The 14,833-nt window shown below is 47.4% G+C and overlaps 1 protein-coding gene across 5 annotated transcripts in view; it reads right to left on the bottom strand.

Annotated features, from left to right (window-relative positions):
• CTBP1 (C-terminal binding protein 1) overlaps positions 1 to 14,833 on the bottom strand; it is a 55,202-nt gene that overhangs the window by 9,824 nt on the left and 30,545 nt on the right. For all 5 annotated transcript variants that reach the window (XM_079975338.1, XM_079975339.1, XM_079975342.1 and 2 more), the window contains 4 exons: positions 11,833 to 11,987; positions 4,613 to 4,757; positions 1,785 to 1,991; positions 7 to 221 (listed from right to left, as the gene is read on the bottom strand). In XM_079975338.1, the coding sequence (XP_079831464.1) occupies positions 7 to 221; positions 1,785 to 1,991; positions 4,613 to 4,757; positions 11,833 to 11,987 (722 nt within the window). The remainder of the gene's footprint in view (positions 1 to 6; positions 222 to 1,784; positions 1,992 to 4,612; positions 4,758 to 11,832; positions 11,988 to 14,833) is intronic.

The raw sequence follows: 14,833 nt of genomic DNA on the forward strand, positions 1-14,833 counted from the left end.
ACATACCTGTTTAATGGTGAAGTCGTTAATAAGGTGATGGTTGTGTTCGTTTAGGCTGCAGTGGAGGGTGACGCAGTCGCTGTGAAACAACAAATCCTGCAAAGTCGTCACCCGCTGAAGTCCAAGAGCGCGTTCCATGCCATCTGAGAGGTACGGGTCGTAGAAAATGACATTGAAGCCAAAGGCTTTTGCACGTAGTGCAACTGCTTGACCAACTCGTCCTGCAGGGAGGGGGAGAATTCGTTTTGTCTTACAACAAATATTGTTGAGGCAGATATAAAGCTAACCACCCATTCATGCAGATGGGGCTTGGATGCAATGTTAAACTACAGTGGTGCCTCGCAAGATGAAAAGAATCCGTTCCGCGAGTCTCTTCGTCTTGCGGTTTTTTCGTCTTGCGAAGCAAGCCCATTAGCAGCTTAGCGGATTAGCGCTATTAGCGGCTTAGCGGATCAGCTGATAAGCGGCTTAGCGGATCAGCTGATAAGCGGCTTAGTGGCTTAGAAAAGGGGGGGGGGAGGGAAAAAACCCGCAGGAACTCGCAAGACATTTTCGTCTTGCGAAGCAAGCCCATAGGAAATTCATTTTGCGAAGCACCTCCAAAACAGAAAACCCTTTCGTCTAGTGGGTTTTCTGTCTTGCGAGGCATTCGTCTTGCGGGGCACCACTGTATCTCTTTTCTGGTGTGGCCGTAAGGAAAAGGTTTAGCTTCTGCTTTCAATTAACCATGGTTTATTATCATTATCCCCAAAGCTGAATCTTAAATATGGTTTAGGACAGTGTTCTTCGATTGTGGGTCCCACCTGCGGCTAAGCTGGCTGAGGATATTGTCCAACAACATCTGGCTGAAGAACACTGGTTTAGCAGAATCGTAAACCAGGGTTTAATGTTTGCTTCTTTCCCTAAACCATAGTTAAGAATATCCAGTTTATCTGGGTCCAAGGATAATGCGTGGACATAATTAGTTGGAAGTGGAAGCAAACCCTTCCCATCTACTCCTCCTCATGGTTGCAGCGGAAGAAGAGAAGGGAGCTCACAAAGCAGAGGGCCATTCGTATTATGCTAAGCCATAGTTTAGTGTTACATCAGAATGAGGTCACAGAGTACGTACACAGTAGTCCAACTTAAAGAGTTCTAATGAAACATAGGGGCAGGGAATGGAGAAGAGAAATTTCCAGTTCCATTAGGAAAACATTACTGTTGCTCTTCCACCCCTCCCCAAACTTTGTGTAGACTTTTGCCCACTATGCTTCAACAAACTTATTTCTGCTACAGAGTGACAGGGCGGTTCTGGAATACATTTTAGAAATGAACTACTGAGCAAAATACAGTGGTACCTCGGTTTACGAACTTAATCCGTTCCTGAAGTCCGTTCTTAAACCGAATCTGTTCTTAAACCAAGGCGCCTTTCCCTAATGAGGCCTCCCGCCGCCGGTGCCCTTCCACAGTCCGGTTTCCGTTTGTAGACCAAGGTAAAGTTCGCAAACCGGGACACTACTTCTGGTTTTGCGAAGTTCGTAAACCAAATCGTTCATAAACAGGGCAATTCTTAAACTGAGATACCACTGTAGAGGGGTAGATACCTGGTCTTGGTAATGCAGACAATAGGTTTGGAGCATCTTAGGGCACTAGCTAACCCAGGGCAGCAATTATAAATAGATACCATCATCCCTAGCAGCTTGTTAGGGTCCCGATTAGCCTTAAGCCACAACAGTGGATGCATTTAAATAACAAACAGACTTTATCCGCAAAGAGCAGAGAGCAGGACAATAGGTTTAGCCTACCTAACCCAATAATGCCCAGGGTCTCCCCTCGGATTCTTGCAGCCCCAGAAGCCACTTCCCGGATCTGCTCCACGCTCTGCACCCTCGTGCCTTCTCGCAAGGCCTGATGAAGCCAGGTGGTTCGTCTGTACAGGTTCAAGATGTGGCACATTGTAGAGTCTGCTGTCTCTTCCACGGATGCAGCTGGAACATTGCACACTGCAATCCCTTAAATAATAATAAAACACACAATGTGTTGAATCCTGGGGTGGCTCCAGAATGCCACAGAATCCCCCGCCCCCTTTAGCATCTTTATGAATTCAACCAGGCCCTGGCCCTCAGAGATGTTGGAAAGACATATACTATTAAGCACCTAAATCAGGCATAGGCAAACTCAGCCCTCCAGCTGTTTTGGGACTACAATTCCCATCATCCCTGACCACTGGTCCAGTTAGCTAGGGATGATGGGAGTTGTAGTCCCAAAACAGCTGGAGGGCCGAGTTTGCCTATGCCTGACCTAAAGCAAGACTATGCACCTTTCCAATGATTAAGAAAGGGACAGTCCCCACCTGCTGCTTCAACCATCTAAAACAAGTCATGCATCAGAAAAGCGTAAGAGAAATAGAGGGGTTGTGGAATAAACTCTTGCTTTGGGTAGGGCAGGGGAGAGTGGAGCCGGATGTAAGCAGTTGCTCCAGGGATGGGACCAAGGCTCATTTGCCAGAATTTAGTTTCTAGGATGCTCCAAAGTTGTGCTCCAGGCGTAACTGACCTGTGGTCCTCCAGACCAGGGCTGGCACCAATGGCTGGCATGCTCAGGCTCAGGTGAGGAGTTGGGAGTCATGGAGGTGGATGGAGGTGGCATGGAGGATGCCTTGCCCAAGAGCCCTTCAAAACCCAGAGCCAACACTGCTCCAGATCATAGAATCATAGAGTTTGGAAGGGACCACAAGGACCATTTAGTTCAATCCCCCAGAGGGCAAGAATCTTTTGCCCAATGTGGGGCTCAAACCTACACCCCTGGATTAATAATAATAATAATAATAATAATAGTAAAATTTATTTATATCCCGCCCTCCCCAGCCGAAGCCGGGCTCAGGGCGGCTAACAACAATAAAATAATACAACATTCTAAACTCATTTCATTATAAAATTAATTCAAATCAGATTGATGGCAACCATTGGGCTAGAGTTCTGTGAAGACTGCCGAAGGAGGGGGGTCAGGCTGTGCCCTGACCAAAAGCCTGGTGGAACAATTCTGTCTTGCAAGCCCTGCGGAAAGATGTCAAGTCCCGCAGGGCCCTAGTCTCTTGTGACAGAGCGTTCCACCAGATCAGAGCCACAGCCGAGAAAGCCCTGGCTCTGGTTGAGGCCAGCCTAACTTCCCTGTGGCCCAGGATCTCCAAGATGTTTTTATTTGAAGACCTTAAGGTCCTCCGTGGGACATACCAGGAGAGGCGGTCCTGTAGGTACGAGGGTCCTAGGCTGTATAGGGCTGTATAGACTACTGCCCGGTCCCTGCTCCTGCCAACCTAGCAGTTCGAAAGCACGTCAAAGTGCAAGTAGATAAATAGGTACTGCTCCGGCGGGAAGGTAAACGGTGTTTCTGTGCGCTGCTCTGGTTCGCCAGAAACGGCTTAGTCATGCTGGCCACATGACCCGGAAGCTGTCTGCGGACAAACGCTGGCTCCCTCGGCCTATAGAGCAAGATGAGCGCACAACCCCCGAGTCGGTCACGACTGGACCTAATGGTCAGGGGTCCCTTTACCTTTACGTTGGGTCAAAGGTCCTTTGGCTGGGTCAGGACGATATGGGATTGGGGGGGCAACTCCCATCTCTTGCGGGGGTGCAATTAGTGCCAGCACTGTCCGTTAAGGGTTTGGGTGTAATCTTCGACACCTCCCTTTCCATGGAGGCGCAGATTGCAGCTATAACAAAGACAGCATTTTTTCACCTCCGCCAAGCTAAGCAGTTGGCTCCTTGCCCTGACCTAGCCACTGTGATCCACACAACGGTCACCTCCAGACTGGATTATTGTAACTGGCTCTACGTGCGGCTGCCCTTTGAGACTGACCCAGAAACTCCAGCGGGTGCAGAATGCCGCGGCGAGACTCCTTACGGGGTCCTCACTGCGAGATCACATTCAACTGGTACTACACCAGCTGCACTGTCTCCTGGTGGAGTACAGGATCAGGTTTAAGGTGCTGGTTTTAACCTTTAAAGCCCTATATGGCCTAGGACCCTCGTACCTATGGGACTGCGTCTCCTGGTATGTCCCACGGAGGACCTTACGGTCTTCAAACAAAAACATCTTGGAGGTCCCGGGTCACAGAGAGGTTAGGCTGGCCTCAACCAGAGCCAGGGCTTTTTCGGCTGTGGCTCCGATCTAGTGGAACGCTCTGTCACAAGAGACTAGGGCCCTGTGGGACTTGACATCTTTCCGCAGGGCTTGCAAGACAGAATTGTTCCACCAGGCCTTTGGTCAGGGCACAGCCTGACCCCCTCCTTTGGCAATCCTCACAGAACTCTAGCCCAATGGTTGCCATTAATCTGATTTGAACTGATTTTATAATGGAATGATTTTAGACTGTTGTATCAGTTTACTGTTGTTAGCCGCTCTGAGCCTGGCTTCGGCTGGGGAGGGCGGGATATAAATAAAATTTTATTTTTATTTATTTCTTTATTATTTTTGTGAGCACCAACTGGAGTACCCTTACTTGAGTTATTCAATTAATTTCAAATACAGAGTACCACAATTAAGTGCAACCTACAAACAAGTCAGAAAGGTCTGAACACAAACCCCCTTGGGTTTCTACATAAAATTTCACAGACGTGAATTAACGACATACCTAAATCGCCAGCAGATTTAATATCAATGTTATCAAAACCACTTCCAATTCTAACGATTATTCGAAGTGCTTTAAACTTCTCCAGGTCTTCACGGGTTAAAGTGATGGTGTGGTACATCAGGGCTCCCACTGCTTCATTTAGTACCTGGAAAACAAAGGCAAACACAATTCAGTTACGTTCTCTCCAGAATTCCAATTCCTGGGGTACATGCCATCACCTCCAATAGTCTGGTCATCTCTCAAGGGAGAATTTCAAGGTGCGGTTGCAGCAGAATGGGTAGCAAAATGATTGCCTGAGACTTACTGTTCACTTGAGAGACCTGTTCACAAATGCTACTATATTTTGCTACTTCCCCCTGGGAGGTGAGAGGGACGCGGGTGGTGCTCAGGGTTAAACCACAGAGCTTAGGGCTTGCTGATCAGAAGGTCGGCGGTTCGAATCCCCTCGACGGGGTGAGCTCCTGTTGCTCGGTCCCTGCTCCTGCCAACCTAGCAGTTCAAAAGCACGTCAAAGTGCAAGTAGATAAATAGGTACCGCTCGGGCGGGAAGGTAAACGGTGTTTCCATGCGCTGCTCTGGTTCGCCAGAAGCGGCTTAGTCATGCTGGCCAAATGACCCGGAAGCTGTACGCCGGCTCCCTCGGCCAATAAAGCGAGATGAGCGCCGCAACCCCAAAGTCGGTCACGACTGGACCTAATGGTCAGGGGCCCCTTTACCTTTACCTTTAACCTGGCAAAATTCCATGGATTAAGATGTTACGTACTTGGTAATCTGACTAGTCTGGACCCGGTGCCCACCAACAGTCTGAGGTGCAGGTTTTGTTTTTAGCATCATGGCAAATCTCAAGACATTTATCAGGTTTCACTGAACTTGAGTGTACCCTAGTTGCTTAAGGCAAGAAAAAAGCCTTTGGGGAAATAAAGCAAAATAGAAAAATAGAGCAAAGCAATGGAAGTGTTTTCTTGTGAAGCTATTAGCACTGTGGAGAACGGTTTTTCCTTTCTGATCCTTTAACTTTTACTAAAAAGCGTAACACAAATAAAACAACTGAAAGGCAGTTCCCATCCCTACCTATCCTTCAAAGTAAAATAACTCTAGAGATAGGCATTATGCAAAGAGCTCCAAAGCGAGCCAAGATTTTATGTTCCAAAACATCATCTGGTGTCAATTTATACAAGAGGCATCTAAGGTCACGAAGAATTTCCCATCAGCTCTCCAATAAGTGGTCAGCTGGCAAGAGTTTCTCTTGCTGTCAATAGTTTCCTTATTTCTCGAAAAGAGTAACAAAAAAACCCACACCTCTATAAGGATCAAAATTGCCATAAGCACATCCAATGGCACAACTGGTACCAATTGGGGTTTTGCCATCTCCCATTCCACCTTGTGGAATGCAGATGATACAACCTTGATGGCAGAAAGTGAGGAGGAATTAAATAACCTTTTAATGAGGGTGAAAGAGGAGAGCGCAAAATATGGTCTGAAGCTCAACATCAAAAAAACAAAGATCATGGCCACTGGTCCCATCACCTCCTGGCAAATAGAAGGGGAAGAAATGGAGGCAGTGAGAGATTTTACTTTCTTGGGCTCCATGATCACTGCAGATGGTGACAGCAGCCATGAAATTAAAAGACGCCTGCTTCTTGGGAGAAAAGCAATGACACACCTAGACAGCATCTTAAAAAGCAGAGACATCCCCTTGCCAACAAAGGTCCGTATAGTTAAAGCTATGGTTTTCCCAGTAGTGATGTATGGAAGTGAGAGCTGGGCCATAAAGAAGGCTGATCGCCAAAGAATTGATGCTTTTGAATTATGGTGCTGGAGGAGACTCTTGAGAGTCCCATGGACTGCAAGAAGATCAAACCTCTCCATTCTGAAGGAAATCAGCCCTGAGTGCTCACTGGAAGGACAGATCCTGAAGCTGAGGCTCTTCTCTCCACCTCATGAGAAGAGAAGACTCCCTGGAAAAGACCCTGATGTTGGGAAAGATGGACACAAGGGGAAGGGGACAACAGAGGACGAGATGGTTGGACAGTGCTCTCGAAGCTACCAGCATGAGTTTGACCAAACTGCAGGAGGCAGTGGAAGACAGGAGTGCCTGGCGTGCTCTGGTCCATGGGGTCACGAAGAGTCGGACACGACTAAACAACTAAACAACCATTCCACCTTGTTCCCATCACACTGTTGCTGCAGCCACTGTGCAGAGAGACAGAAGAGATAAATAGGATCAGCTGCTAGGCTTAATGCACACCTATGGCTGCTCTCTATTCTTCAGCCTAAGTTCTCCTTTGCCTCTTCTTTTGGCTGCCAACTTTACCTGCACCCAAGAGGCTGAAGAAAGCCTACAGCTTGTTTCAGAAAAGCAAAGGAAAGCATAGCATGGGAGCTCCCCCAAAATATAAACTCTTTCCCCCCAGGGACTCCTGCCCCGCATGACGTGCATTGAAGGAGCACTTTACAAATCAATCGTATCTTCTGCACAGGCCTCATTTATTCACATTTTAGCCCTAAGCTCCCAGATGGCTCACTAAAAGCTCTTGAGATGGCGTACAAAACACATGAAAATAATGTACCATATTAAGGGCAGTCCTCACATTTTGATAAATTATAAAATGCCTCTCTTCCCTTCCCTACTGAACTTGTGACAAACGTTTAATTAAAATGTGGATAATAAAAATAAAAAATACGAAATAAAAACCGAAATGGTTAACATTTTTTGCACCGTGTTTATTGCTTTGAATGATAAAAGAATTAAAAACTGCGAATAGTGCCAAGGGCACCGGTCACAAAAAGGCCACTGCGCGGTGTGTCTTCTGTGAAGGCAAAGCATTGCACAAAATTAGAGACTTCCTGCTGATTGCCTTCGCCCAATCTCATGTTTACCATGGGAAGTCAGTGCTATGTCCTGTGTTTGTGACAATCACACAATATTTGTGTGACAAACACACACACACATGGGGAGGGAGTTAAGCTGTTATTGTCCACTAACAATAGGCAGCATTCACTGGTTCCAGGTACCAGTACATTGGTACCACATACCAGGTGGTAAAGGACCCCTGGATGGTTAAGTCCAGTCAAAGGTGACTATGGGGTTGCGGCATTCATCTTGCTCTACAGGCCGAGGGAGCCGGCGTTTGTCCACAACTTTCTGGGTCATGTGGCTTCTTTCCACTACTGGCACAACTGAACACTGTGATGTAAGCCAGAGCGCACAGAAACGCCGTTTACCTTCCAGCGACAGCAGTGCCTATTTATTTACTTGCACTGGTGTGCTTTCGAACTGCTAACTGCTAGGTTGGCAGGAGCAGGGACCGAGCAATGGGAGCTCACTCCATCGCAGGGATTTGAACCGCAAACTTTCCGTTCGGCAAGCCCAAGAGGCTCAGTGGTTTAGACCACAGCGCCACCCGTGCTCCTGGGTAATAATGTATTGTCATTAACATATCAAAGCTATCACACGCTGTAGCCATGGGTGATCGCGCCCAGAAGCTCCATACAAATATTGGCAGTCTGCCACCTATGGCCTTTGCTATTCCACCACGCTCAGCCGTCCCAAAGTCTACCACTTCCTGAAAGCAATGGATTGCACCATTCCAGAGCCTTATAATGAACTCTGACCAAAGCTTTTTTAACCTTTTTGAACCCAGCTGCTCTGTAGGCTACGAGTCGCATGTAAGAAAGGGTGGTTGTTGTTTAGTCGTTTAGGACTCTTCGTGACCCCCTGGACCAGAGCACACCAGGCACTCCTGTCTTCCACTGCCTCCCACAGTTTGGTCAAACTCATGCTGGTAGCTTCGAGAACACTATCCAACCATCTCATCCTCTGTCGTCCCCTTCTCCTTGTGCCCTCCATCTTTCCCAACATCGGGGTCTTTTCCAGGGAGTCTTCTCTTCTCATGAGGGGGCCAAAGTCTTGGAGCCTCAGCTTCACGATCTGTCCTTCCAGTGAGCACTCAGGGCTGATTTCCCTCAGAATGGATAGGTTTGATCTTCTTGCAGTCCATGGGACTCTCAAGAGTCTCCCCCAGCACCATAATTCAAAAGCATCAATTCTACGGGGATCAGGAAAGGGTATTTAGCAGCAACCGTGTTAGTGGACCTGAAAGTGAGTCTATTGTCTACACCCCAGCATTGCAGGGGGTTGGTCTAGACGTGATTCCTTCCAACTCTACAATTCTACGACTTTGAAGCAGCATCTGATTCCCTGCACACACACCCCTGCCCGCCCAAATAAAAAAGCTAGGTAGGAGAAATAGCGCAGTGCTGAACATTCTCCCTTCACTGAATTAGGAAACTGAATGTGCTTATCTTCAGGAAAAATGAGGACTGACCTATGGTAACCTTGGATTTAAAGGTCAGTCGCCCATATTGGAGTGGAAACATTTGAGCGTTTCTGACGAGCTACAGTCTGAAGCAAGTTATCCTGTGAGATGCTGCCGACATCTCTGGTGAAATCTTCCATCTATTAGAGGAAACAAACCTGACATTTCTCTGAAAAGGTCAGCCATTAGCAGTTTATAGAAATTACACTAATTTATTTGGTAGGGAACCGATTTTTTATTTTTATTTTTATGAGACTTCACAGATAGATCCGGATCTATAGTTCAATACTAGTTCAAATTTATTCTGCAGAGACACTAGCCATTTCTGTGTTGGGCTGTTCCAAAAAGCAAATGTTTAGCGTTCTTACAACACATTTCATATGTTTAAAAAAATGTACACTGTCCCAATAGCCTCTAAGAAACTCTCTGCAAGGCCAGCATTGCTATAAATCGGGATGGGTCTTATTTTCAGCCTGAGGGCAACTGTCTTCCTCAAAGGCAAGCTTCTGGGAGTTGCAGGCTAGGGGTGAGCAGTGCCAAAGGCAAAAAAAGGAACACAGAGGGACCACGCGGCACTGATATTTGTAGAGTGGGCTATATTCCAGCCACACAGAAGTCATAGGTTTATAAACACAAAACCCCATTTCCATCCTCTATCCTCCATCCAGGCAAGTAAGGTAAAGGTAAAGGGACCCCTGACCATTAGGTCCAGTCGTGGCCGACTCTGGGGTTGCGGCGCTCATCTCACTTTCTTGGCTGAGGGAGCCGGCGTACAGCTTCCAGGTCATGTGGCCAGCATGACTAAGCCGCTTCTGGCGAACCAGAGCAGCGCACAGAAACGCCGTTTACCTTCCCACTGGAGGGGTACCTATTTATCTACTTGCACTTTGACATGCTTTTGAACTGCTAGGTTGGCAGGAGCAGGGACCGAGCAATAGGAGCTCACCCCGTCGTGGGATTCAAACCGCCAACCTTCTGATAAGCAAGTCCTAGGCTCTGTGGTTGAGACCACAGCGCCACCCACATCCCTTTTATCCAGGCAAGTAACAGGCCCTAATCACAGTTCAGGAATGCATTCCAGGCAAGCAAACGCACTACAAGAGGGTGCTGAGAGTGGCTGTGGCATGAGGAGAGTTGAGAAGAATAGAATAGAATAGAATAGAATAGAATAGAATAGAATAGAATAGAATAGAATAGAATAGAATTTATTATTTATACCCCGCCCATCTGACTGGGTTTCCCCAGACACTCTGGGCAGCTTCCAACAAAGCATTAAAATACAGGAGTCTGTTAAACATTAAAAGCTTCCCTAAAGAGGGTTGCCTTCAGATGTCTTCTAAAAATCTGGTAGTTGTTCTTCTCTTTGACATCTGGTGGGAGGGTGTTCCACAAGGCGGGTGCCACTACCAAGAAGGCCCTGTGCCTGGTTCCCTATAACCGAGAAGGCCAGGAACTGGTACAAAGGGGTGCATTGGCCTCTGGTTCCCCATCTCTGAAATCATTCAAGCACATACATGACTCTTGGAAGACCTAGAGGGGTCATCAACAAAGCAGACTTACTGGTTTTGCACTCATAACCCCTAGCTCAGTTTAGAACCCTTCTCCTGTTATTGTTGCAACTGGTGGGAGCAAACAGCAAACCATCCAACCAAACAACCAACTAGGAAAGAAAGCAGCTGGTGGCCAGCAGGGCTGGTTTCCCAAGTCTGAAAGGGCATGCCACCAGAGCCAGGATATCTGAGAGTCCTAAATATTTACAGTCGTACCTTAGATCCCAAATGCCTTGCTACTCGGACATTTTGTCTCCCAAACACCCGGAAGGGACTGTTCCCGTTTGCAAACTATTTTTGGAAGCCAAACGTCCGACAGGGCTTCCGCGGCTTCCGATTGGCTGCAAGAGCTTCCTGCAGCCAATCAGAAGCCGCGCTTTGGTTTCTGAACATTTCAGAAGTCAAACGGACTCCTGAAAAGGATTCCGTTCAACTTCCAAGGTACGCCTGTATTAGTTCAGCTTAAGGTCAGGCTTCCTCAACCTCGGCCCTCCAGATGTTTTGAGACTACAATTCCCATCATCCCTGACCACTGCTCCTGCTAGCTAGGGATCATGGGAGTTGTAGGTGAAAAACATCTGGAGGGTCGAGGTTGAGGAAGCTTGCTTAAGGTTGTTGTTGTTTTTTACCATGTTTGAGATTTGCCAGGATGGACACAGTGCAGGGCTGCATACTCCTCTGCGCATTATCTGTAAAACAGCTTGCCATTTCAGATTATCCTTTCAGGTGCCGCACAGAATATGGGGAAAGTGGTAGTGGTACACGGTGTTCACAATACCGTATTTTTCGCTCTATAGGAAACACTTTTTCCCCTCCAAAAATGAAGGGGAAATGTGTGTGCGTCCTATGGAGTGAATGCAGGCTCCTTGGCTTCAGCGATAGCAACGCGAAGCCTCCGAAGTGCAGAGGGAGAGCTCCCCACGTTGCTTTCGCTGAAGCTGCCTGAAGCCCCCGGAGCACAGGGAATGCCCGCTGCACTCCGGGGGCTTCAGGCAGCTATCCGCAAGCCTTCGGAGCGCAGCAGGAGTTCCCGCTGCGCTCCAAAGGCTTGCGGATAGCCGCCAGAAGAGCGAGAGGGGTCAGTGCACACCGATCCCTCTTGCTCTCCAAGCTTCACTTTGCTGGAGAGGCGCTGCACAGTTTTCCCTCTCTGCGCAGCGCCCCTTCAGCGAAGCGGGAGGAGAAATGGAAGGGGCTCCGTTTCTCCTGCCACTTCGCTGAAGGGGCGCTGAGCAGAGAGGGGGAGAATTTTTTTCCCCCTGTTCTCCCCCTCCTATGGTCTGGTGCGTCCTATAGAGCGAAAAATACGGTACTTCCTAGACGGGTAATTTAAATAAATGTTCAGCTGCACCTTTTCATGAATTTCTTGCGTGGACTGTGCATCGCAAAACGCAACAGTGGCGACGTCCTTCAGGATTGGCATTTCCACTGTGCAGTCCCGGCCATCCAGCAGTGCTACCAAGGGACGCGGGTGCATGGGCCCATTCATGATTGGTGGTCGAATGCCTGAAACAAAAAGGGGAAACGGTGCTTTATACACATGCTAAGTTACATCTCCAAGTGAAATAATGTAAACAAAATATCTTTCTTGAGCAGCTTATGGGTCATCAGAAGTAATGACCAGGGGTGGCAGAGAGACTGAATTTTGACTAACTGAAGCGAATAAAATGGGTATTTAGTCGCTGGCAGACCTTTAAAAGCGACTTCTTTTGAAGCCATATGAGAAAATGGTAATAACAGAATCACTTCAGACTATGTACTTCAGGATAGTGAAATTGCAAAGACACGATACAAAGAGTCACCAAGAATATTCTCTTGTTGCACTTATTACATGTACAGAGCCACTCGCCCCCAGTGCCGGATTTACGTACAGTGGACGCTCGGGTTGCGAACGTGATCCGTGCGGGAGGCGCATTCGCAACCCGCAGTGTCCGCAACCCGCTGTGCCGCATCTGCGCACGAGCGGGTTGTGATTCGGCACTTCTGCGCATAGCGCAATTTAGCGCTTCTGTGCATGCGTGAGCGCCGAAACCCGGAAGTAACCCGTTCCGGTACTTCCTGGTTTCGGCGTGTCCATAACCCAAGAACGCACAACCTGAAACGACTGTAATCTGAGGTATGACTGTATAACCGAAACAAGCTATAGCTTAGGGGCCCACTCTCTTGGGGGTCCGAAAAAATTTAAAGGAAAAAAATTTGGATGTACATTTCCAAAATATAAGATAAAAAACAAATAAAATAAAATTACTTTGATAAAATACATATTTTCCTTTAAGCAAATGGCTTTAGATACCTATTAGGTCCATAAATTACCATATAGCATATAAAGGTAAAGGGACCCCTGACCATTAGGTCCAGTCGTGACCGACTCTGGGGTTGCAGCGCTCATCTCGCTTTATTGGCTGAGGGAGCCGGTGTACAGCTTCCGGGTCATGTGGCCAGTAGGACTAAGCCACTTCTGGCGAACCAGAGCAGCGCACGGAAACGCCGTTTACCTTCCCGCCGGAGCGGTACCTATTTATCTACTTGCACTTTGACATGCTTTCGAACTGCTAGGACCAAACAACGGGAGCTCCCCCCCCCCCCCCGTTGCGGGGATTCAAACCACTGACCTTCTGATTGGCAAGTCCTAGGCTCTGTGGTTTATGGGACGCAGGTGGCGCTGTGGGTTAAAGCCTCAGCGCCTAGGACTTGCCGATCGAAAGGTCGGCGGTTCGAATCCCTGCGGCGGGGTGCGCTCCCGCTGCTCGGTCCCAGCGCCTGCCAACCTAGCAGTTCGAAAGCACCTCCAGGTGCAAGTAGATAAATAGGGACCGCTTACCAGCGGGAAGGTAAACGGCGTTTCCGTGTGCGGCTCTGGCTCGCCAGAGCAGCGATGTCACGCTGGCCACGTGACCCGGAAGTGTCTCTGGACAGCGCTGGCCCCTGGCCTCTTGAGTGAGATGGGCGCACAACCCCAGAGTCTGTCAAGACTGGCCCGTACGGGCAGGGGTACCTTTACCTTTACCTTTTAGGCTCTGTGGTTTAACCCACAGCGCCACCAGCGTCCCTCCATATAGCATATATTCAACACAAAAAACAGCGGCAATTTGTTGTTGACAAAGGACAGCTGGACATATAAAGGGCCCCATTACCTTCAGTAGCTTAGGGCCTCATCAAACCTAAACCCAGCCCTGCTCTCCCCAACAGCTGGAGAACTAAAAATTCCCTTCAGGTGACTAGACATTGAAACATTGCCCATAATGGCACATGTGGGCAAGCAGGCTAGGGACTTGGGTGGACCTATTTACAAGCCTCGCAATAAAGAGATGCTTCAGCTCTTGTAAATGATATTTTAGGATTCCTGTCATGAGAGATTACCTAGTCGTTATTTAACACTCACTGCCCCCCCCCAAAAAAACCCCACACATACTTTGCCACACAATAAGCTGGCATACATGACAGAATGAAGAAGAACAGATAGCCAAAGAGGACAATTGGTGATATTCCTGTTTGTGGTTATATTACATTTAATTAGTGAAGACTATTCACTTTAAAAGCTTCATTTTGAATTCTTATGACCAGAGGGGAGATTTTCCTGCAGTGCCATAATGCACTGATCTGTGGCACTACGATATAAAACCAGCCTAATTAAATAAGAACAAAATTTATTTTGCTTATTTGTAAAAAGAAAGAATACTCCAGGCACAAGCGGTTTTATGGGTCTTCTACAATCACACTCTGATAGGGAAAAAGCAGGTATGGTTGATGAAGCTTACGGAACCAGAGGCAACAGATGGTCAGAATCAGCACCGCACCCAACCATGTCCAACTTTCCCAATTTCATTGAGCTCCTGAGAATAACAGAATCATAGAACTGTAGAGCTGGAAGGGACCCTGAGGATCATCTAGTCCAAACCCCTGAAATGCAGGAATATGCATCCATCCCATACAGGGATCGAACCTGCAACCTTGGCGTTCTCAGCACCAGGCTCTAACCAACTGAGGAAGACACCCAGGTACAAATTCAACAGGGCTTTTTTTCTTTGTTTTGTTGCTATTACGTTAACGTTGTTTTATAGATATGAATGCTGTCGTGCTTTGTGATTATACTATGATTTTGGGGGAAACTGTGATGTTTAGCTTATTTTTTAGTTGTTTTGTTACACAGATGGTAAATTGTTTTATTTGTGATTTGTGAATGTTTTACTGATGATTTGCTCAGTATTCTATACAATTTATGCTGTATTCGTGATGTTCCATTATGTTATTTTTATCTTTTGTTTGTAAGCTGCTTTGGGATTTATTTGAATAAGAAGCAGCATAGAGATATAATAATAATAATAATAATAATAATAATAATAATAATAAAT

This window comes from Podarcis cretensis (genome assembly GCF_951804945.1).
Source record: "Podarcis cretensis genome assembly, chromosome: 5".
Lineage (NCBI taxonomy): Eukaryota > Metazoa > Chordata > Lepidosauria > Squamata > Lacertidae > Podarcis > Podarcis cretensis.